This window comes from Lampris incognitus, chromosome 2 (assembly GCF_029633865.1).
Source record: "Lampris incognitus isolate fLamInc1 chromosome 2, fLamInc1.hap2, whole genome shotgun sequence".
Lineage (NCBI taxonomy): Eukaryota > Metazoa > Chordata > Actinopteri > Lampriformes > Lampridae > Lampris > Lampris incognitus.
Genome location: NC_079212.1, coordinates 22,104,090 through 22,126,868, shown reverse-complemented (window position 1 = coordinate 22,126,868; position 22,779 = coordinate 22,104,090). Strand labels below are relative to the sequence as shown.

The window sequence follows — 22,779 nt, the reverse complement described above, 5'->3', positions numbered from 1 at the left end:
CAAGCGGAAAATCAAGTGTGTCGGCCACTCAAGACAGATCCTGGGCGCGTGAAAGCAGAGCGACCAAATCTTCACCTCCAGATTCCTCCACCATCAGGCTCTGTCTCCACTCCTTCCCAGCCTAGCTCTGCAGAGAGCCCCTTTCCCTTCCCTCCAGATTCTGGATCATCTTCAACCTTTTTCCCAGATGGACCTGTCAAGACTCCAGGGTCGGCTGAAATCCGGACCGATCCCTTTGCTAAGCTGCCTCCTCAGTCCCCTCACCCTCACGCTCATCCCACTACCCCCTTCTCCCAGGCCGGGACCAGCCCTTTGCAGGCCTCCTCCTCAGGTTATCCCCCTTCCGGCCCACAGGGTCCTCCTCAGGGACAGCCGGCCAGTCTCGGCCCATTCGACATGCAACCAGGGACCCCTGGAACTCCCCGACGGGCCCAGCAGGTTGACCCCTATTTCAAATCACAACTGCAGCAGCATCAGGGTCACCTGCTGCAGCAAGGCTCTCAGGAGTCCCTAGGACCCCCAGAAAGCCCTCGTCCAAGAGGCACTCTTCCTGGGGAGTCGCCCCTTTTCTCCCCATCCCACAACCCTCATTATGGAGACCCTCTTAGAAGCCAGCATGTGATGGGGCGGCCAGAATATGGTTCATCCCCATCCCCCTCTGCGGTGGCATCTTCACCGGTGGGCTTAGGGCAGTACAGGACTGACATGAGTGCACCCTCTCCTCGTTCCTCTTCTCTTGGACGGCCTGACCAAGCCACTGGCTCCCCTGCTGGGATGCTGGAGTCAGGGGATGGTTTGTTCAAAGCACCTATGATGCCACGGATGCACCAAGTTGAGGGTGGAGCGCTTCATCCTGGAGCTTCCCCCAGTCACCCCTCTGATGTCTACAGGCAGTCACCTTCCACACCTTTCTCTGACTCTTGCGGGCAGCCCCCCCTCACTCCCAGACCTCAGTCAGGAGATAGCTGCTCCCCTGTGCCTCAGAGGCATTCTGTAGCCCAACAGGAATCCTGTTCTAGAGTGCCCTCAAGCCCCCAGTCCCAGGGCAGCTCTCAGTCACCTCTCACTCCAGGTGGTCTCTCCAATGATGCTTTTTCAGTCCACTCGCCTGCTACCCCTCGTTTCCAATCCCCTGATCCGTATTCCCGACCGCCCTCACGGCCACAATCTAGAGATCCTTTTGCTGCTCTCCACAAGCCCCCTCGTCCATCTTCTGCTGCCTCCGAGGGCACCCAGAGTTACCGAAGCTCACCTCATCCCAACCAGCTGCCTCCACCCCCCCCTCCCTCCAATCCTATGGGGGATCCTCTCTCCGGGAAGCCAACAGCACCTCCTCCTTTTAGTCGTAGCCCCAGCACGGGCAGCTATCAAATGACTCAGCAGCAGGCTCAAATGGCTCAGGCTCAGATACAGCAACCTCAGCCACAAACTCAGCAGACTTTGGGGACGGATAACTTCAACTCCAGAGTACCGCCTCCCTCAGTGCCTCAAGACTCCACAACTGTCCATCCTCCAGAAACAGCTCATCAGCCAGCTATGCCAGGCACCCAAGAAGTGCCTGACATGCCAGCTGTGCAGGACCCTGAGTTGGAGAAGCACAGACAGGTATTTATGTAGCATATTACTGAGTTGCCATCCGTCACTCACGTTCCAAGGTACCTTACTAATGGGTCCTTTCTCCTTTAGCGCCAGAAACTCAGGGAGTTTCTCATTCGACAAATGCAAAGGAACTCAATGAAACAAGAGAAGGAGGCTGCTGCTGCCAGCAATACTGCCTCCGGCTGGCCTGGAGCAGAGATGGGAGCTTTTCAACCAGAAAAGGTCCACAAGGCACCACCACCTTATCCACAGGTAAACATAAATTGACTTGCCGTAAATGTGTCATACCTGATATCTTGGGAGCAAGGTGGCATAGTGATTTTGGAGAACATCGTTCAACCCGAAGACTTGGGTTTAGTCCACAATGTAGCATGTGCTGTTACTGTGGAAGTGTCCATGTGCAAGACACTAATCTCTTCAAACTGCAGGGGCACTGTTTCTTTGGCTCCTTTGCATTTTGAAAATGCAAACAGGGAGGGTAAGAAAGACAAATTTCTAAGCAGGCCATTAAGATGTTACCACAAAAGGAGGAATAATAGATTCGTATTGTTTTATACCTGTTTTCCCTGTGGCTTGCTAGCTATGTGTTTGACTGTTCCTGCAGGATCGTGTTGCTGCTCCTACCACTGGAGCCCAGGCTGTTTTGGCAGGGAAGGCGACCATGGTTGTTGGCAGCATGGATGAAAAGCTTATACGCCCCCCACCTCCAGTAGCCACTGCTGTCTTGGACCCCAGTGTACTACGGTAAAGTTGCATGTCAGCTCTACGTGCTATATATCCAATACTTTGTTTCAGATGCAGTAGCACCCAGACAATTACCCCAAACTTAAAAAATGAAAATACAATTATTAGATATAAATATTAAACATATATGAGCAGTTGGTGGGACTCTTACAGCTGATTCATATAAAATGTAATTAATGTATCCAAAATGGTCTCATTGTAAAACTGCAGTCGGATGCACTGGAATTTTGGCAGTCTTAGTATAGACTAAAATAGCAACTTTTGGTCAGTTTTTGGGAAGGTTACAATCAAAATACAATCCAAGACAGAGTAACTGCTGTTTGACTATTGCTACTAGACAGTAAATGTGGCAGGAGTGAGAGACAGAAACATCCTACTTCTTACCTTAAAGAAAGAGGCACCCTAATTTGGCCATAGGAAAATCTAGTTAAGCTATATTTAGCAACCCATGACAGCTTGCTATAGTTGACTTTGGCTTATGTGTAAATGCCTCAAAGTGGACATGAATACTCTGACATTTCCATCCAACTTTCAGTTACATTTCAAGTGAATCCTTAAATGTTGCAAAAATCCTGCAAAATAAAGCTCCAACTTTTTTATGGTAAAATATTCTTTTAATTTTTATTAATGTTATAATCTGGCTGTTTGAGATGCAACGACACAGCTTAATTTGTGCCCCTTCGCTACTGCCTCTTCTAATCACTGGTGAACTGTACTGACAAGACTATTACTCTTAGTAGACGCCAGAAGCGTGGTGGACACTAATGCTTATTTTTCTGGTAATTTAATATCTCATAATGTTTTGTTAATGTAGTTTCTAAATAACACATTATTAAAAAAATTAACATTCTGCTCATTTCTGTTTATCCACCATGCACGCTTGTTTGATGTCATCACAAGTGCGACTGCAGTATAAGACTTCAGTTGCAATTTCTGACCAGCATACTGCTATTGTGGCAAATTTTCACATTGACTTTTAAGATATGTGTCCATCAGGTCTCTGTCAGCCAGGTGTGGGGAATCTTATCCACAAAGGACCTGTGTGGGTTTGATTTTTTTGTGCTGGTATGGCTGGTGGGCCAGCCCTACAAACGTGGATGTCCCTGACTGACTGACTGAGCGACTACGTTAGCATGACTGAATGAGTGATCATGGTTAGAGTGACTGACTGAGCGATCAGTTTGACACAATTGGGCCGCTGGATCAGGTGACCAGTGACATCACTGATGTTAATGATTGGTTGGCCGAGTGCCGAGAGGCATGAGAGAGAGCACTTAAAGCACCCCAAATAACAATCACTCTGAAAAAACACTCACTGGCGAATTCACAAAAGGATTGCACAGCTTTTGTGGCTGCTAAACCTGCACAAATAAAACAAAAAGAAACCGCGTAATCCTCAACGCACCTGCAAAGGCTGAAATGGTACTCCGGCGGTATTTGCATGTTCTTAAATTAGGTAATATGCCTACATTTGGTGCAAAATTGGCCCCTTTCTATGCAAATGAGCCTCATTGCAAAAAAAAGTCAAATTCACAAACACCAGCACTAATAGCCACACGCAATTAGAGTGAAAATGATTACTGTCTTCAGAGAGTTGGTGGTAACTGATGACCAGACTTTCCAGTGATCATGGCAGCAGTGATTGTAGCCAGGCGAAGGCATTGCCATGCCAGGTGTGCTTGTGAGTGGATGTTTCGCAGGAGAATATCACTTTTTTTCCGGACCCCCACTCCCCTTTTCTCCCAATTGTATGCGGCCAATTACCCCACTCTTCTGAGCCGTCCCCCCCTCTGCCGATCTGGGTAGGGCTGCAGACTACCAAATGCCTCCTCCAATACATGTTGAGTCGCCAGCTGCTTCTTTTCCCCAGACAGTGAGGCGTTTCGCCAGGGGGACATAGCTCATGGGAGGATTACGTTATCCCCCAAACAGGCACCCTGACTGACCAGAGGAGGTGCTAGTGCAGCGACCAGGACACATACCACATCTGGCTTCCCACCTGCAGACACGGCCAATTGTGTCTTTAGGGATGCCAGACCAAGCCGGAGGTAACACAGGGATTCGAACTGGAGATCCCCGTGTTGGTAGGCAACGGAATAGACTGTTACGCTACCCAGACACCCTAGATTGAAATTTTTAACTAGGTTACACTGCAACTTTATTTACTCAGGTGTCAATAGAAAAAGAGATAGTGACGTCATGACTGGGTTGTGGTCAGCAGTGCAACCTAGTTGAAATTTTCAATCTATAGAGGCAGGTGCAACGGCCCTTTTCTGCCCTATGTGACTTCAAGTTTCATTACTCTTTAAAAATCACACAAAAAAGAGGCAAAAAACAAAATCCCTTTTAAATGCTTTATCAAGTTGTCTACTAGTACTACTACTACTACTACTACTTTTGGCTACTCATGCAAAAGTTAATAAATTTACAACAAGGGCAATGGTAATGGCTTCTGGATGCTTGTCTGCTGTCCTTGCAGAAGCAGGGAACCACAAATTTCTCTCAAAAACAAGTTTAAGAAGAAATTGGTAAAATGCGTTACAATCTCCAAATTAAAACAATTAAATCACATCATACATCTGTAACACCTCTGTTCCCAACTGACTGGAGATACTACACTTCAAACCCAGGTTCTGAAGTAGTAAGGTTAGAAAGGCTCACGAGGAGACTTTGCATGAGATTGAACACTTGGCAACTTTATTACACAATTATTACTGCATTAATGGCACACAAAGCTCACCTAACAAAGAAAGGACAAAGTATCAAACAAAAGTGTAAAGTGTCCTGTTTAAAGGAGCAAAATAAAACAAATTCACATATATCTTTTTGTCCCTTGGTTTTGCACTTAAATGGTCCTGCTTCCTCAATGTTTAAAGAGTATTAGTTCTTTTGTTGGAAAAAAAATAGTTTTAGTGTTCCTTTTACTGATATTGTGATCACTGATCTACCTGGGTAGAAAACTAAGGTGTGCATGTGTTATCTCATCTGAAATCCTGACGAGGATCAGATCAGTTGCTCCGAAGAAAGAAATCCAAACCAGTTGGCCACACTGGTTCCAAATGTTCCCTGCTTGGAGTTTCTCACTGGGCAGGCTCGGCATCAAGCTCAGGCATGGCTTGAAAGCAAGCTAATTCCAGGCTCAACAAAACAACCAATCTGCACCATAGTACAGAAAATATCAGTTAAGATGTTCACTTTCTTATATCTTAATATGAGACCTCATTAATTTCCGTTTCTTATTTAACACAGTAGCATAAACTTAAGACTTATGGAAATAACTAATTTTACAGCATGTATTACCAGTAGCTTGTTTTTACAACAGACTATGATTTACCATAACAGAATGAAATATTACACCTTTAAACATTTTCCACATTTTCTTATTTCTTTTAGAGACAGTTTATTTTGTCCATACTTATGAACTGGATATTAATATTGTGGATACATTTTAATATTTATCCCTAACTGTAAAATTACATGTAATTTTAGCTTGCTATACAACGTATTAAACTTACAAATGCTTTGGTACAAACCACCGTGGATTTATCAAAGAAGGTTGAATCAGTTCATCTGGACACAATGTTTATAGACTGATACGTTTCATCACTCAACTAAGTGACATTTTCAGTCTAAACTGAAAGCAGGTATCCCCAGCCTTATAAACAATAGTTGCCTAACGACCGAAACCAACGACCAGTTTCATATGCAAATATGTGTGACCTTTAACTAGAGTTTCAAAGGCCATGTGTACTATTCAGCGGATTAGGTATTGTTGCGATCACAGCATTGTAATATGGTGACAGATGTATAACGACCGAAACCAACGACCAGTTTCATGTACAAATATGGGTGTGACCATTAACTAGAGTTTTGATGGCCATGTGTACTATTCACAGAGGATTGGGGAATAGTTGCAATCACAGCATTGTTAAGATGGTGACAGATGTACTCTTAGCCCCTCTTAGTTCAGTGATGGTTGTTCCCTTCTAACATAGATGGCCTCTTGGACTCCCCGTTCAAACCATCGTTCCTCCCTATCAAGGATCTGCACATCCTCATCCCTAAAAGAGTGGCCACGGGCCTGTAGATGGGTGTAGACTGCGGAGTCCTGGCCTGACGTGTTGTGCCATTCTTTTGGCTAACATCTGTTTCGTTTCCCCAATGTACAAGTCACTGCAGTCCTCCTGGCACTTAACAGCGTACACTGTATTGCTCTGTGTGTGCCAAGGGACCCGATCCTTGGGGTGGACCAACTTCTGGTGTAGCGTGTTTTGGGTTGTGAAAGCAACTGAAACCCCTGAAACCCCAAAACACGCTGCGCCAGAAGTTGGTCCACCCAAGGATCGGGTCATTCTAGTTAAAGGTCACACTCATATTTGCATATGAAACTGGTCGTTGGTTTCAGTTGTTAACTGTATTGTACAGTATTGTTTGTAAGGGGTGGGGATACCTGCAGTAAGTTTAGACTGAAGATGTCACTTCGTTGAGTGATGAAACGTATCTGTCCATAAATGTATCCAGATGAACTGATTCAGCCTTTTTTGATTTTCTTACCTGGATTATTGAGCATGCATCAAGACATCATGGATTTAGCTAAATGCTCCGTTTACCAGAGAATTCTGTGAATTTATTGTAACCCTTCTTTAATGTAAACAATGTTAAATGGCTGCTCGTTAAAATAAAATGACAATACAAAAAGTACTGCTAATAAAAACAAAATTAGCCAGTACATTCCCTTAGCACCATATACGAGGATACAAGATACACAGGTAACAAAAACAATAACGCTAGCTAGCTGCCTAGCATAACATAACATACAATGATAGAGAATGCACCAATGTAACACTCAGTTTCACAGTACTTCCTTAGTACCCCGACTGGATTTTTGTTACAGTATGTGAACAGAATTTGCTGTAAAATGCTCTTGTTTTTCAAGCTGGCAATGACTATAGGCTGTACCTAGCAACCTGTAGCTTTAGCTAGCGAACATGTGCTTCATATTGACTTACCGAAGTTCCTGGTAGAAAAGTGGAAAAACAATGTGATAAAACTGGCCCCTCTCATCAATAATCTGGTCGCTAACTGAAGAGTACCTTATTAGTGAAGGATTGATATAAATTAACCAAATATTTTTATGTTTTGTGACTATTTTTTTTAAACATTTTTCACCAAGATTTTCCACAGGTAGTTTTGCGCTGCAAGAAGCCTTTGTGTCTTGTTTAATTTAGAGCACGCATGCACTCCTTACTGGGCATCACCCAATGCACTCTGATTTTTTGTTGTTGGTTTTAACCCTTTGATAACCCAACATTTTATGTGGATTAAACCTTCCCCCCATGAATCCACATGAGTCCCTTCATGTGCTACAATGTCTAGATTTAAAACACACTTGACTTGGGTGGCTTTCGTAGTCACTGATAGAATCGAAGGCCTGACCGAAACTCGCCAAGAGACTGTGCAAAGGAGATTAAAGGGCTTCCTCAACTCAGGATAATGAAAACATCTGGGTGCTCGCCGCACTCTTATCTGACCTGCGGACAGAACTGTCTTTGCCATTTTCTTAACATGTTTCAGTCTCATGTTCTCCAGGAACTTCAGAGTTTGGCTTGTCATTCTCTTGTGCGTCAGTTTCTTGTAATTCTTTGTCTTTATTTCCATCCTCAGGATCACCAAGATCTAGCATGGGTACATCGTCATGTGCATCAGAAACAACTGGTGTCTCGTTGACTGGATCCTGTAAGGCAGGGATAGGCAACATGGTCCAGAAAGGTCTGGTGTGGGCGCAGGTCTTTGTTCCAACCAAGGAATTACACATATGCATCTACAAATCAAGGTCCTTAGCAAAGACTATTAGCTGACTAATAGAATCAGGTGTGTAACTGCTTGGTTGGAACAAAGACCTGCACCCATACCGGACTTTTCTGGACCATGTTGCCTATCCCTGCTGTTAGGTCGCTGCTCTCTAATTTGGAAGTTGCTCAGGAGCATGTTCGAAATTATCTCCTTCAGTTTCAGTACATGCCTCTACTGTTTCAACAGGTAAGAGTGGAGAGTTACCTGCAGGGGACTCCACTTGAGGTTGAGAAGGTAAGAATGTGTTCTGGCCATATTCTACTGGAGGAACAGTGCATGGTTCCAGCCTCTTTGGAATTGCATAAACTTCGGTAAACCTCTGCTCAGGGATAACTGATGGTTCCACAGAACAGAATGGGAAATTGTACTCCATTTCAGAGTTCTCAGCTTCCTGGAGCTGAGGGTGACTGCGTTTTGTCCTGAACTGGCTTTGGGTCCGCTGGCTCATCCTCTTCAGGTGAAGATAGATACACACAAGAAAGTAGGTGGTCCCTGTGTAGGGTTCTGGTTGAACCATATTCACCCACTGGCTGGACCATGTACACTGGCAAGTTTCCCATCTGGTTAAGGACCTGATACACAGTAGACTCCCATTTGTCCGTGAGTTTGTGCTTGTTCCGCAGACGGACATTTCACACTAATACTCGGTCTCCTTCCTCAAGAATTGATTCTCGCACAGACTTGTTAAAGTGACGTTTGTTCCTGTCAGCAACCTTCTGTGAGTTCTTAATGGCAATTTGATAACTTTCCTCTAGACAAGGTTTCGCACGTACTGTGAGTGAGACCCTGATTTACCCTCACTAACCGGTAAGCCAAAAGCAATATCCACTGGCAGCCTGGGCTGCCATCCAAACATCAACTCGTAGGGGCTAAATTAGATGACCTCACTTCTAGTGCAGTTATAGGCATGTATGAGTAGTTTCACAGTCACACCAGTGACTCTTCTCTTTATCCTTCAAAGTACCCAGCATGCTTAAGAGGGTGCGATTGAACCGCTCCACTGGATTGCCTCTAGGGTGTTGAGGACTTGTGCGGGCTTTCTTGGTACCTACAATAGCGCAGAGCTCCTTGATTGTACGAGACTCAGCGTCTCGGCCCTGATCGCTGTGCAGTCATTCAAGGAACCCATAATGTACCAGAAAATGCTCCCAAAGACACTTGGCAACAGTTTTAGCCTTCTGGTTTCTTGTTGGTATGTCTACCGCATACTTAGTAAAATGGTTGGTAATGACTAAGATGTCCTTGGTGTTTTGACTGTCAAGCTCCAGGGATAAGAAATCCTTACATACCAGTACCATTGGTCTGGTTGTTTGGATATTCACGAGAGGTGCAGCTTTTTCAGGCTGTGTTTTCCTTTTCCTTCTGACACAACATCCACAAGTTTTGATTTTTTTTCTCTACATCTGCAGCCATTCGTAGCCAATAGAATCTTGACCTCACTAAGTCAAGGGTTCAGTCCAGCCCCATGTCCTCGTGGAGACACTTGAGAGGCTTGAGAACAGTTGACCAGAGTGATTCAGGGAGTACGAGCTGATAAGTTGTCTCATTGTTACACTGACGTTTCCTGTACAGGACGTCATTTATCAGCTCAAGGCGCTTCCACTCCTTAAGCACAACCTTGAGCTCTGGACAATCAGGATCAGGGTTGTACGGTGCTTCATCTCTTACCTTTAACAGATGAACAACAGGACCAATGACTGGATCAGATTCCTGCTTTTCTCTAATTTCAGCTTCACTGAAGGTAGGTACAGTTACATATCCTAACATTTCTTCCACATTGTAGATGTCTGGAACTGCATCAGTGTGCAGTGTAAGGGATTCCACTAACATGATGGCAGGTAAGCTGTCATCTGTTTCCCTCAGGTGATGTCGATGACAAAGAGCTGTAACTGTATCTGTGGGCAAATCCTGAACAGCAGGTGAGGATGACAAGTAGAGTGACGTGAATCATTCAAGCCTGTCCCTCTACGCTAGTGAAGCAGGGTCTTCAGCCAATATTTCATGAGGCTGCCTAGAGAGGCCGTCAGTGTCCTCGTTGCACTTTCCAGCCATACTTGATGTTGAAGTTAAAATGTGGAAAGGGCTGCCAACCAGCAATAACGGGCTGCATCTAGTTTGGCTGAGGTAAGTATGTAGGTTAACGGATTGTTATCTGTTCGACCGTGAAAGTGTTGTCATACAAGATAGTCCTGGAATTTCTCTACAATGGACCACTTGAGAGCCAAAACTCCAGTTTATGTGCTGGATATCTCTTCTGACTAGGTGACAGTCCCCTACTGGCATAGGCAATGACGCGCATTTGACCATCCTGCTCCTTGTATAATGCAGCTCCTAAACCAGTGGTGCTGGCATCAGTGTGGAGAATATATGGTAGCTTTGGATTTGCAAACCCAAGAACTGGTGCAGAAGTCAGCTTCTCAATGATACATTCAATTGCTTCCTGACAGGCAGGTGTCCATCAGTTGGCAAAGGGCTCTGTTGGGTTGAAGAACTTCCCTTTACAGATCGGTGTCTTCTGACCTCTCCGTTGAGGTGGGTGCAGATAAGGACTGTAATTATTAATCAAATTTGTCAACAACAAATTCACCACGAGCATACTGCCCCCCACGAGGCTTATAAACTAGAGAAATTACTGGCTGAGATATACTTGCAGTTACCGAGTAACTGCGCTAATATCTGGTTTGCAGTTATAAATATCAGTACATACCTTTGAACATTTCTGCACAGCAATAAACAGAGGTTGTATAGGTGGATAGTGAAAACAGGAGGAAAAATATCGCCATCTTAAAACTGAACTAGACTTCACATCACCAGATCGTAACATGGCAGCTGATGCATTCAGGGACAGTCTGTAAATAACAGCTCTGGTGAGTTCACTTAGATGGGACGGAGTAAATTGCGATCATAACAAAGCAAACTAAACCTATAAGGCAGTCGACAGGCATACTTATTACACAAGTATGTGGGCTTTCTAACAGTGGGTATCCTGAGGTGAGACTGTTTAATGGCTTGACTATTTTTGAATAGTCCTTCACAAAGCAGCGGTAGTAGCCTAAGAAAGACTTAAGCTCTCTTAGATTCTGGGGCGTTGGCTAGTTTTTTAGTGCACTAATCTGCTCAGGGTCTGTTTCTACCCCGTTTCTGGAGACAATGTGCCCAGGATGGCACACTGAGACCTGAAAGAACCAGCACTTTGCAGGGGATAGTTCAGGCCATTCTCCCTTAGGCGTTGGAGTATGTGGAAAAGCCTAGCTTTGTGTTCCTCCAAGGTGTTTGAGAATATAATTAAACCATCCAAAAACACCAAGACTTCTTTCAAATTAATGTTGCTCATGCATTTCTCGATTAAGCGTTGGATGGTGCATTGGTTATGCCTTGGGGCATACCATTAAATTCCCAGAACCCCAAAGAACAAACAAAGGCAGTTTTCGGCTTGTCAGACTACTCCATTTTAATTTGGTAATAGCCGGACTTAAGGCCACTGGGAGCCATTAAGGGATGAGAATGCCTCCTCAAGATTTGGCAGTGCGTAAGCTTCCTTTACAGTTTGAGTATTGAGCTTATGGTAATCGACATATAAGCGGACTTCACCATTCTTTTTCTTCACGACGATTGCTGAGTACGGGGACTCAGAACCACTTATCACGCCTGCTTCAAGGAATGTTTGCAGATGTTTTCTCACTGCCTCGTAATCATTTGGGTGGATGGGTCTTGACTTTTGTTTAAAGGGCATTTCATCTTTAAGCTTAATATGGTGTTTGACCTTTGTTGCATGTCCAAAATCGAGGTCATGGTGTGCAAAGACATCAGCGTATGCATTGAGACTCCTTGGGATTCTTCTCTTCAATTCCTCTGGGAGAAGAGAATTGCCAAAGTCAGATGTCAAGTTTGTGCCAGCAGTCTCACTTGATGGCTGTGAAGAGATGTTACAGCACTTGGCAGTGTCAGAACCTTTCTCAGGAGAGTGTGGGTTTTCATAGACTTGATCTAGAATATGCAGTTCTACAATAACACATTGGGAAGTGTTATGTCGTGGTCTGCTTCATTTCTGACCCACACAGGCAACTTCTGGGAATGTTTTTTTGACAAAGTGATAAGGCAGATGTGGTTGGCAGTTCAACTGCCCACTCCCCAGTCTTATTGGCTTTGACATTTACATAATCAGAGGTGCACATAACTGGTGCATATGCGTGGTCAAAATAAATGATGCGCAGCAGACAATATGAAAAGCGGCGCTTTTGTGTACCAACATTTTTGGGACACAATTACTTGCTGAAACAACAGGATTTTTTCATATATCACTGGTAAGAAAGTCATTATGAAAAATGTGTCAACTTTAATAATCAGTTGTTAATTGTGCAACTTTTAGCCTTGGTTCTTGATTAAGTGGATGTTTTTTTTCCCAAGTTAGCAAGGTTAACTGTTAAACCTTGAGCTCCAGCAAAGTTAGCTTACGTTACAACTAGCTTAACGTTATATTTTTTCTCTGCTTTTAGGATTTTCGTCCATCAAAATGTCCAAGAAGCAAGCTACATTAAGTAACTACTTTGGTGTTACACCACCTCCAAAGAAATGCCAGACAGAACCTATACATAAAAAAAACGTGTATTCCTGGAAAAGTGGCTGCAGAAGTAGCCTGGCTCCAAACAACAGATGACGACCGCACAGAGATGTGGTGCAAAATATGCTGTGAAAATCCCAATCTCGCGGATAAAAGCAGCATCTTATATAGGGACAAAAAATTTCAGTCATCCAGCTTTTGAAAAGCACGAGGAGAGTAAAGAGCACATGAACCTGTAAAATTTACTGATAACAGGTGCAGCCAGGATCAGAAATTCACTCGCCCTCGACGTGTGGCAGGACAAACTGAATGAAGAACAGCATCAAGCACTGAGTAATATTTTTCTGTTGGCCTTTCATAAAGCGAAACATGCGCACCTGATGCGTTCATATGAGGATATTGCGTTCTTCATGAGGCTTGGTGTTAATGTCGGGAATGCGTACCATTCATGAAAAGGGGGGCCCCGCATCATGCAGAGCATCGCAGAGTCAGTTTAGAATTGAATGAAAAATTGAGGGCAGCTGAATTTTGGGGCGTGCTCTTTGATGGATCAGATGACATAACACAAGTGGAGCAGGAAATTGTGTACATAGTGTCTGTGTCTAGCTACGGAGAGTTTACCTCAGATTTCCTTGGATTAATTAATCTGGGTGTGAACCAAGCGGCACAGGACACAGTGGATGGACTGGAGCAGCTCTTCCATACTTGTGGTTTAGGGGATCAATGGAAGACAAAGTTGGTCTCGGTGTGTACAGACAGAGCAGCAATCAACATTGGAGTTTACAATGGGGCAACGGGGTCGTTCCCAAATTGCGTCAGATGGTGGTGATCAGGGATACCCTTGTGCATATTCTGTGTATCACCCACACCCTCAAGAACTGCACAAAGTCAGCTGATCGCATGGTACCATACTGTGAGACAGTCAGTTGCTCCGCTGTCAAGTTGCTGAGCTTTTATTTACAGTTACAGGGAGTGGGCGCACAAAGAACAGAACAACTAAAGAAGATCTGTAATGCGAATGGCATTGCCTTTGTGAAACTAGGAAAGTTTCACAACATCAGATGGTCTGCATGGAGGCAAGAGACTTGAAAATATGGAGGCTATTACCTGCCATTCAAATTCAAGTGGCTACGAGTGATGACAGTGACTGAAAACATATCTGCACAGTGTTTTCAGTCTTTCCTAGCCAACATGCTTGACACTGGAAACATTTAACAGTTCACTCACAGGTTCCTACAAGAGAAACTGACTATTGGTAAATGCAAAGAGGAGTTCATGGTAGTTGCTGGACAGCTGACACTATTGCTTGACAGTGGCAAGTACAGGGAAGAGACTGTTTCAAATGCTGATGCTGACAGGGACAAGGCTGATGTATTGAGAGGTCCAATTCATGAGTTTGAAAGCAGATATGAATCCCTTAAGTCATGTCATCAATTTTTAATTTTTGATTCTTCAACTTGGCCTCAAGAAATGCAAGATCTCCACAGTTTTGGCAACACAGCCCTTACTAACATCCTCCAGAAATATGAGGCCAGCTTGTCTGTTGAAAGAGACTCCACTGTATGAGAATGGATGTGTTTAATGCAAGCAGGAAAACGTTTGGCAGCCTCCTCTGTGTATGACTTGGTCAACACAGTAAGAAATCCAGATGGTTACTCCAACATTCGTAATGTCCTTCTGTTGGCCCTTACACTACCCTTGAGCGGTGCTGCATGTGAGAGGGGATTTTCACATCTCAGTATAATACAAAGCAAGTACCGATCCTGCCTGTCAGACTCACACCTCTCATCCCTGATGCACATCCACTTGTCTAAGATGACAACATAGCCAGCTGCTGACTTGTGGATGCAAAGAGCTAATTGCAGACTCAAGCAGGGAGGAAGGAATAGGCCTAGATCTTCATCTGTCAAGTTTGAAAGTGAGGAAGACGGTGACGAGAGCAGTCAGGAGGGTAGTGATGATGACAGCTTGTAGGATAAATGTGCCACGTAAAAACTGAGTACCAAGCAACATCGCCAGATGCTCCCTTGAGAACCAGACCAAAAACGTTATGTGCACCCCTGTACATAACCTCAAAAAGCAACTCACTGATGAGCGGGTATCACTTCGTGTTTTGCCTTGGAATGTCATAAACCCTGTGGTGTTTACCCTTCGTCTGAGCTGAAGAGTTCTGAGGATCTGTCTATAGCCACAGACAGGGGAAATGTCATTTGGACTTTTGTGCTGACAGTGCTCATCATACATCACATCAAGTGCATTGGTTCCTATCAAGACAGGTAAGTCACAGTTGGAGCACATATCAGGGATGACTAAAGCAAGGGTGGAAACTTTGGGCTCTGTTTCAATAAAGACTTTTGGAAACCGTAAAGTAAGTTGAACATACCTGAAATACGGAACACGCTGACCGTTGGCACCCTCGATATCAAGGAGACTGATAGATTGGATAGGCTGCTCTGCAAGATTTTCATTGTAGAATGAGGCTGAGATGGTAGTCACCTGAGAACCGGTATCTAGGAGGCAGCTACAGTTAATGCCATCCATCCATCCATCCATCCATCCATTATCCAAGCCGCTTATCCGAATTGGGGTCGTGGGATGCTGGAGCCTATCCCAGCAGTCATTGGGTGGCAAGCGGGGAGACACCCTGTACAGGCTGGCAGTCCATCACAAGGCAGACAATTTCACACCTAGGGACAATTTAGTATGGCCAATTCACCTGACCTACATGTCTTTGGACTGTGGGAGGAAACTGGAGCTTCGAACCTAGGACCTTGTTGCTGTGAGGCAACAGTGCCAACTACTGGGCCACCATGCCCAAAGCAAAACAGTATCAACATTTTTCCTACTGATAGTAGAAAATCAAATTCAACTGAACATTTGAAACCTTTTAATTTTACAAGTTTACTTTATTTACTTTTACATTTTATTATATTTATATAGATGTATTTATTCACATTTATATTTTATTATTTTTATCTTTTATTCATCTAAAAAAAATTTTTTACTTACTTCTTACAGTTAACTCCTGACAATAACATTAGCTGTGCACTTTTCACCTACAAGCCCTGTCGGCAATTTAGACTGGTGTTTCAAACTGTGTGAGTAAATTGAGGCTTTGGGCTGAGTGTTGGAGTTGGGACATAGTTGGTTACTCTCTGTTCCCGTCAATCCCGCAAAAGGAACAGAATTCACTTTAAATCCTTCCTAGCATGTTTCTCCCAAGCCTTCTGCTTCTCCCATAGTGCATTTCATTTAGTTTCAATAAGTTTGGGGTTGGGCTCATCGCTGCAGGGTGTAGCAATATGACCATCCTCGCCACCATTAAAGTAGTACCAGGGGTGAGGTTTCTTGCTGGCCTTCATCTCAGTCTGCTGAGGTGGTTTCTTTGCAGGCACTTTTCCTGCAGCTTTCCTTGGCTTAGCAGGCTTAGAGGTGGCCTTTGTGGAGTACTCAACCATGGAGGCTTTCAGGGTTGTCAGCTTGGCTTGCAGTTTTGCAAACCGTTTCTCCAGTTTCTTTGTTGATGCAGAGGGTGTATGTTCAGCAATGGCTGCCATGTCTGTCTCATCTGCGCCACAGTCGTCCACAGTCAGAGCGCTGGACTGGACTTGACTTTGGGAAGCCTGAGGTGCTGTTTCGTACAGGTGGACTTAGCAGCTTGCTTGTCCTCTTCAGTTCTTAGCAGGAGCATCAGCTCTTGAGAACGATGGTGGGTTACACTTCTTTTGTTCCAGTTGGTGGTCAGAATCACTAGCAGCAATGCTATATCTCTTTATGACTTTACTCAATGCTGCCTGTAGTCGCTGCAGATCAACAGGTTTCTCACCAGATTTTTGGTTGGTACTGAGAAAATGTGCAAAGAGCTCGTTACCATCATCTACAGTACCATAAGCTGAATCGAGCAAACTCAAGTAATCATGGGGGTTGGAATGAGGCCCAAGATGTATCACAATGTTTGCAGCGGGAGGTAAGACTTTTGAGCATTTTTCTAACCACTTGCTTGTCAGTGACTGAGGAGTCTGTGGGGTAGAACTCGACGTTACTTCACCATATATCATAGTCGGCTTCTAAGCTTGGACAGAGGGTCTCAGTTTAGAAAAGCAGTGGTGCTGGCAGGAATGGTCGGTGCTCTTTACAATGTACTCAACTACCACCTTTTGGACTTCCGGTGTACAGAGATGTTCTGGTGGTAGGTGATAAGTCGACCTTGCACTTACAGGTGAAGGTTCAGCTCCATCACCAGGTGGAGGTGGGCTGCTCTCAGGAAGCTTGGTCACACTGGGGTCTGATATTGCAGTGGGAGGGGATTTATTGATTGCTAATGACACAGTTGGATTTGCATCTCAGGTAAGTGATGGAGGTTGACTTATTGTGAACTGTTTGTACTCAACTTGGGGGTCAGGTTTTGCAGATTGTTGAATTCTAGCTAACTCGTCAAGCAGAATTTTCTCAAAGTCTGCACCACTCGATTTAGCAATGTCTTTTAACTCTTAAGTAGGAAAGGGTTAAGCTCAAGCCCTTCCTCGTAGGGTAAATGCTAGATACAAGCTGGAGGTGGTGAACAACGTTGGGGTTAGATTTAGGGCGTTTGCATGGTAATTCATCTTAAAGCAACTGGATAGCTGAGCCAAATTGGAATTCAACAATGGCTGTGTTCTCAAATTGCACATCAGAGCTAGCCACCTGAATTACCCTGGCTGTTGACCCATATTGCTGAAAAAAATCAATTACCTCATCATCTGCTTCAGTACCAGATATCCCACCAATTAAAACTGAATTGGGTACCTTAAAATGTTCATTTTGAATTACATCAATGTCGTTGCACATAACAGTGTAACACACTTAAGGCAAGTAAAAGGTAAGGAAATTACCAGAGTTCTGAGTAAAATTGCCAAGCTGTTCATATATCTGGGGAAGTAACCACAAAACTACTCCTGGCTGGCTTGCCATTTTTTAAATAGTGTAGCACCTCTGTTCCCAATTGACTAGAGATACTACACTTCAAACCCAGGTTCTGAAGTAGTAAGGTTAGAAAGGCTCACGAGGAGACTTTGTATGAGATTGAATACTTGGCAACTTTATTACACAATTATTACAGTTTATCTTTACTGTATGATTACTGCATTAATGGTACAAAATAATGAAACACAAAGCTCACCTAATAAAGAAAGAGCAAAGTATCAAACAAAAATGTAAAGTGTCCTGTTTAAATTAGCAAAATAAACAAATTCACATATATCCTTTTGTCCCTTGGTTTTGTACCGTTTCCTCAATGTTTAGAGAGTATTAGTTCTTTTGTTGGAAAAAATTAGTTTCAGTCTTCCTTTTACTGATATTGTGATCACTTACCTACCCGGGTAGAAAACTAAAGTGTGAATGTGTTATCTAAAATCCTGACGAGGATCAGATCAGTCACTCTGAAGAAAGGAATCCAAACCAGTTGGCCACACTGGTTTCAGACGTTCCCTGCTTGGAGTTTCTCACTGGGCAAGCTCGCCATCAAGCTCAGGCATGGCTTGAAACCAAGCTAATTCTAGGTCCAAAAAACAAAAACAAACCCAAACTGCACATATAGTACAGAAAATAGTTAAATGTTTGCTTTCTTAGATCTTAACCTGAGACCTCAATAATTTCTACAGTAGCATAAAACCATTAATTATGGAAATAACTAATTTTACAGCATGTATTACCAATGCCTTGTTTTTACAAGACTATAATTTACCATAACAATGAAATATAACTACTACTTTCGGCTGCTCCCGTTAGGGGTCGCCACAGCGGATCATCCGTTTCCATTTCTTCCTGTCTTCTGCGTCTTCCTCTGTCACACCAGCCACCTGCATGTCTTCCCTCACCACATCCATAAACCTCCTCTCTTTGGCCTTCCTCTTCTCCTCTTCCCTGGCAGCTCCATATTCAGCATCCTTCTCCCAATATACTCAGCATCTCTCCTCCACACATGTCCAAGCCATCTCAATCTTGCCTCTCTTGCTTTGTCTCCAAACCGTCCAACCTGAGTGGTCCCTCTAATATAATCGTTCCTAATCCTGTCCTTCTTCGTTACTCCCAGTGAAAATCTTAGCATCTTCAACTCTGCCACCTCCAGCTCCGCCTCCTGTCTTTTCGTCAGTGCCACTGTCTCCAAACCATATAACATAGCTGGTCTAACAACCATCTTGTAAACTTTCCCTTTAACTCTTGCTGATACCCTTCTGTCGCAAATCACTCCTGACACACTTCTCCACCCACTCCAACCTGCCTGCACTCTCTTTTTCACCTCTCTACTGCACTCCCCGTTACTTTGGACAGTTGACCCCAAGTATTTAAACTCAAATGCCTTTGTCACCTCCACTCCTTGCATCCTGACCATTCCACTGTCCTCTCTCTCATTCACGCATAGGTATTCCGTCTTGCTCCTACTGACTTTCATTCCTCTTCTCTCCAGTGCATACCTCCACCTCTCCAGGCTCTCCTCAACCTGCACCCTACTCTCGCTACAGATCACAATGTCATCCGCGAACGTCATCGTCCATGGAGACTCCTGCCTGATCTTGTCCGTCAACCTGTCCATCACCATTGCAAACAAGAAAGGGCTAAGAGCCGATCCTTGATGTAATCCCACCTCCACCTTGAACCCATCTGTCATTCCAACCGCACACCTCACCATTGTCACACTTCCTTCATACGTATCCTGCACCACTCCTACATACTTCTCTGCAACTCCTGACTTCCTCATACAATACCACACCTCCTCTCTCGGCACTCTGTCATAAGCTTTCTCTAAATCTACAAAGACACAATGCAACTCTTTCTGGCCTTCTCTATACTTCTCAATCAACATTCTCAAAGCAAACATCGCATCTGTGGTGCTCTTTCGTGGCATGAAACCATACTGCTGCTCGCTGATCGTCACCTCTCCTCTTAACCTAGCTTCTATTACTCTTTCCCAAATCTTCATGCTGTGGCTGATCAACTTTATACCTCTGTAGTTGTTACAGTTCTGCACATCGCCCTTGTTCTTGAAAATCGGTACCAGTATGCTTCTTCTCCACTCCTCAGGCATCCTCTCACTTTCCAGGATTGTGTTAAACAATCTAGTTAAAAACTCCACTGCCATCTCTCCTAAACATCTCCATGCCTCCACAGGTATGTCATCAGGACCAACTGTCTTTCCACTCTTCATCCTCTTCATAGCTGCCCTCACTTCCTCCTTGCTAATCCGCTGAACTTCCTGATTCACTATCCCTACATCATCCAACCTTCTCTCTCTCTCATTTTCTTCATTCATCAGCCCCTCAAAGTATTCCTTCCACCTTCTTAGCACACTCTCCTCGCTTGTCAGCACATTTCCATCTCTATCCTTGATCGCCCTAACTTGCTGCACATCCTTTGCAGCTTGGTCCCTCTGTCTAGCCAATCGGTACAAGTCCTTTTCTCCTTCCTTAGTGTCTAATCTGTCATACAACTCACCATACGCCTTTTCCTTTGCCACCTCTCTCTTTGCTTTACGCTGCATCTCCTTGTACTCCTGTCTACTTTCTTCATCTCTCTGACTATCCCACTTCTTCTTTGCCAACCTTTTCCTCTGTATACTTTGCTGTACTTCCTCATTCCACCACCAAGTCTCCTTGTCTTCCTTCCTCTGTCCTGATGACACACCAAGTACCTTCCTAGCTGTCTCCCTCACTATTTCTGCAGTGGTTGTCCAGCCATCTGGCAACTCTTCACTGCCACCCAGTGCCTGTCTTAACTCCTGCCTGAACTTCACACAACAGTCTTCCTTCTTCAACTTTCACCATTTGATCTTTGGCTGTGTCTTCACTCGCTTCCTCTTCTTGGTCTCCAAAGTCATCCTACAGACCACCATCCGATGCTGCCTAGCTACGTTCTCCCCTGTCACCACCTTGCAGTCTCCAATCCCTTTTAGATGACGCCTTCTACATAAGATATAGTCCACCTGTGTGCACTTTCCTCCACTCTTGTACGTCACCCTGTGTTCCTCCCTCTTCTTGAAATATGTATTCACCACAGCCATTTCCATCCATTTCGCAAAATCGACCACCATCTGTCCTTCCACATTTCTCTTCTTGACTCCATACCTTCCCATCACTTCCTCATCACCTCTGTTCCCTTCACCAACATGTCGATTGAAGTCCGCTCCAATCACCACTCTCTCCTCCTTGGGTACCCTCTCCACCATGTCGTCACTCCCGAATTCTTCTTTTTCATCCATCTCACACCCAACTTGCGGGGCATATGCGCTGATAACATTCAGCAATAAACCTTCAATTTCCAGCTTCATACTCATCACTCTGTCTGACACTCTCTTCACCTCCAGCACGCTCTTGACATACTCTTCCTTCAGAATTACCCCTACCCCATTACTCCTCCCATTCACACCATGGTAGAAGAGTTTGAACCCACCTCCGATACTCCTGGCCTTACTCCCCTTCCACCTGGTCTCTTGCACACACAGTATGCCTACCTTTCTTCTTTCCATCATGTCAGTACAATGAAATATTACACCTTTAAAAATTTTTCCACATTTTCTTATTTCTTTTAGAAAGTTTATTTTGTCCATACTTATGAACTAGATATTAATATTGTGAATAAATTTAATATTTATCCTTACATCTAACAAATGTAATTTTAGCTTGCTATACAACGTATTAAACTTGTAAATGCTTTGGTAAAAACCATCATGGATTTAGCTAAATGCTCCGTTTACCTGAGAATACTGTGAATTTAGTGCAACCCACCTTTAATGTAAACAATGTTTAATGTCTGCTCGTTCAAATAAAATACGACAATACAAAAGGTACCGCTAATAAAAACAAAATTAGCCAGTACACTACCGTAGCACCTTATATGAGAACACAAGATACGCAGGTAACAAAATAAAGCTAGCTAGCTGCCTAGCTTAACATAACAATGATAGAGAATGCACCAATGTAACACTCAAACATTTCACAATACTTCCTTATCACCACGATTGTTTTATTTTGTTTGTTCGGTTTTTTTTTTTTTTTTTTACAATCTGTGATTCCAACAACAGAATTTGCTGTAAACCGCTCTCGTTTTTCAAGCTGGCAATCACTATAGACTCATCAGATGGGCTAGTAAGATTTCAGGGCGAAGTCAAGCCCAGTTTTCTGACCTTTCTAATAAGAAGGTGTTCAGAAAGGCTACTTCCCTTCTGGGGTGCTTTTAGCTGTTACCGTCAGGTCGTCGGTTGAGGATGCCCTGCATTAGGACTATGAGATACAAGGCGTCCTTTGTCCCCACTTCTAACCAATTAAATGGTAGATAGCATTCATCTGTTGTCTGCAGATCGGTTGTTTCCATGGTCTGTATATTTGAACTCCTTTGATTCTCCTTGCCAACTATGTCGTTTTTTTTTTGTCCATCAGTGATGTGTCAATTCTGCCTTGGTGTTTGTATGTTTTGTTTTGTGTGAGAGTTTTATATATATACTGGCTGCAAACTTATTTCCCTGTAAGGGACAATAAAGATACTTTTACTTTGTAGCTAGCGAACATGTGCTTCATATTGACTTACCGAAGTTCCTGGTAGAAAAGTGGAAAAACTATGTAATAAAACTGACTTCTCTCGTCAATAATCTGGTCGCTAACAGATGAGTATCTTATTAGCAAGGACTGATATACATTAACCGAATATTTTCATGTTCTGTGACTATTTTTAAACATTTCTCACCATGATTTTCCACAGGTAGTTTTGCACTGCAAGAGGCCTGGCACAATTAATTAGAGCACGCATGCACTCTCTACTGGACATCACCCATAATGCGCTCAGATTTCTTTTTTTAACCCATTGATAACCCAACGTTTCATGTGGGTTACACGCCTCTTTATAGCTCAGCTGTACCCCATACCTGGATTGTTAAAAAAAAAAAACTGAATCTCTGAGATGCTTTTTGCGAGGGTGATCCTTATTTGCGAGTTCTTCTCATTGTCAGAAGGCCTATTCGGGCCCAGCAGGAGATGATGTAACATCAGAGAAGG

At 43.9% G+C, this 22,779-nt stretch overlaps 1 protein-coding gene across 1 annotated transcript in view; it reads left to right on the top strand.

The window, feature by feature from the left end:
- Window positions 1-22,779, top strand: part of kmt2d (lysine (K)-specific methyltransferase 2D) — an 82,443-nt gene that overhangs the window by 22,542 nt on the left and 37,122 nt on the right. The window contains exons 32-34 of the mRNA XM_056298993.1: window positions 1-1,605; window positions 1,687-1,851; window positions 2,204-2,343. Coding sequence (XP_056154968.1) covers window positions 1-1,605; window positions 1,687-1,851; window positions 2,204-2,343 — 1,910 coding nt within the window. The remainder of the gene's footprint in view (window positions 1,606-1,686; window positions 1,852-2,203; window positions 2,344-22,779) is intronic.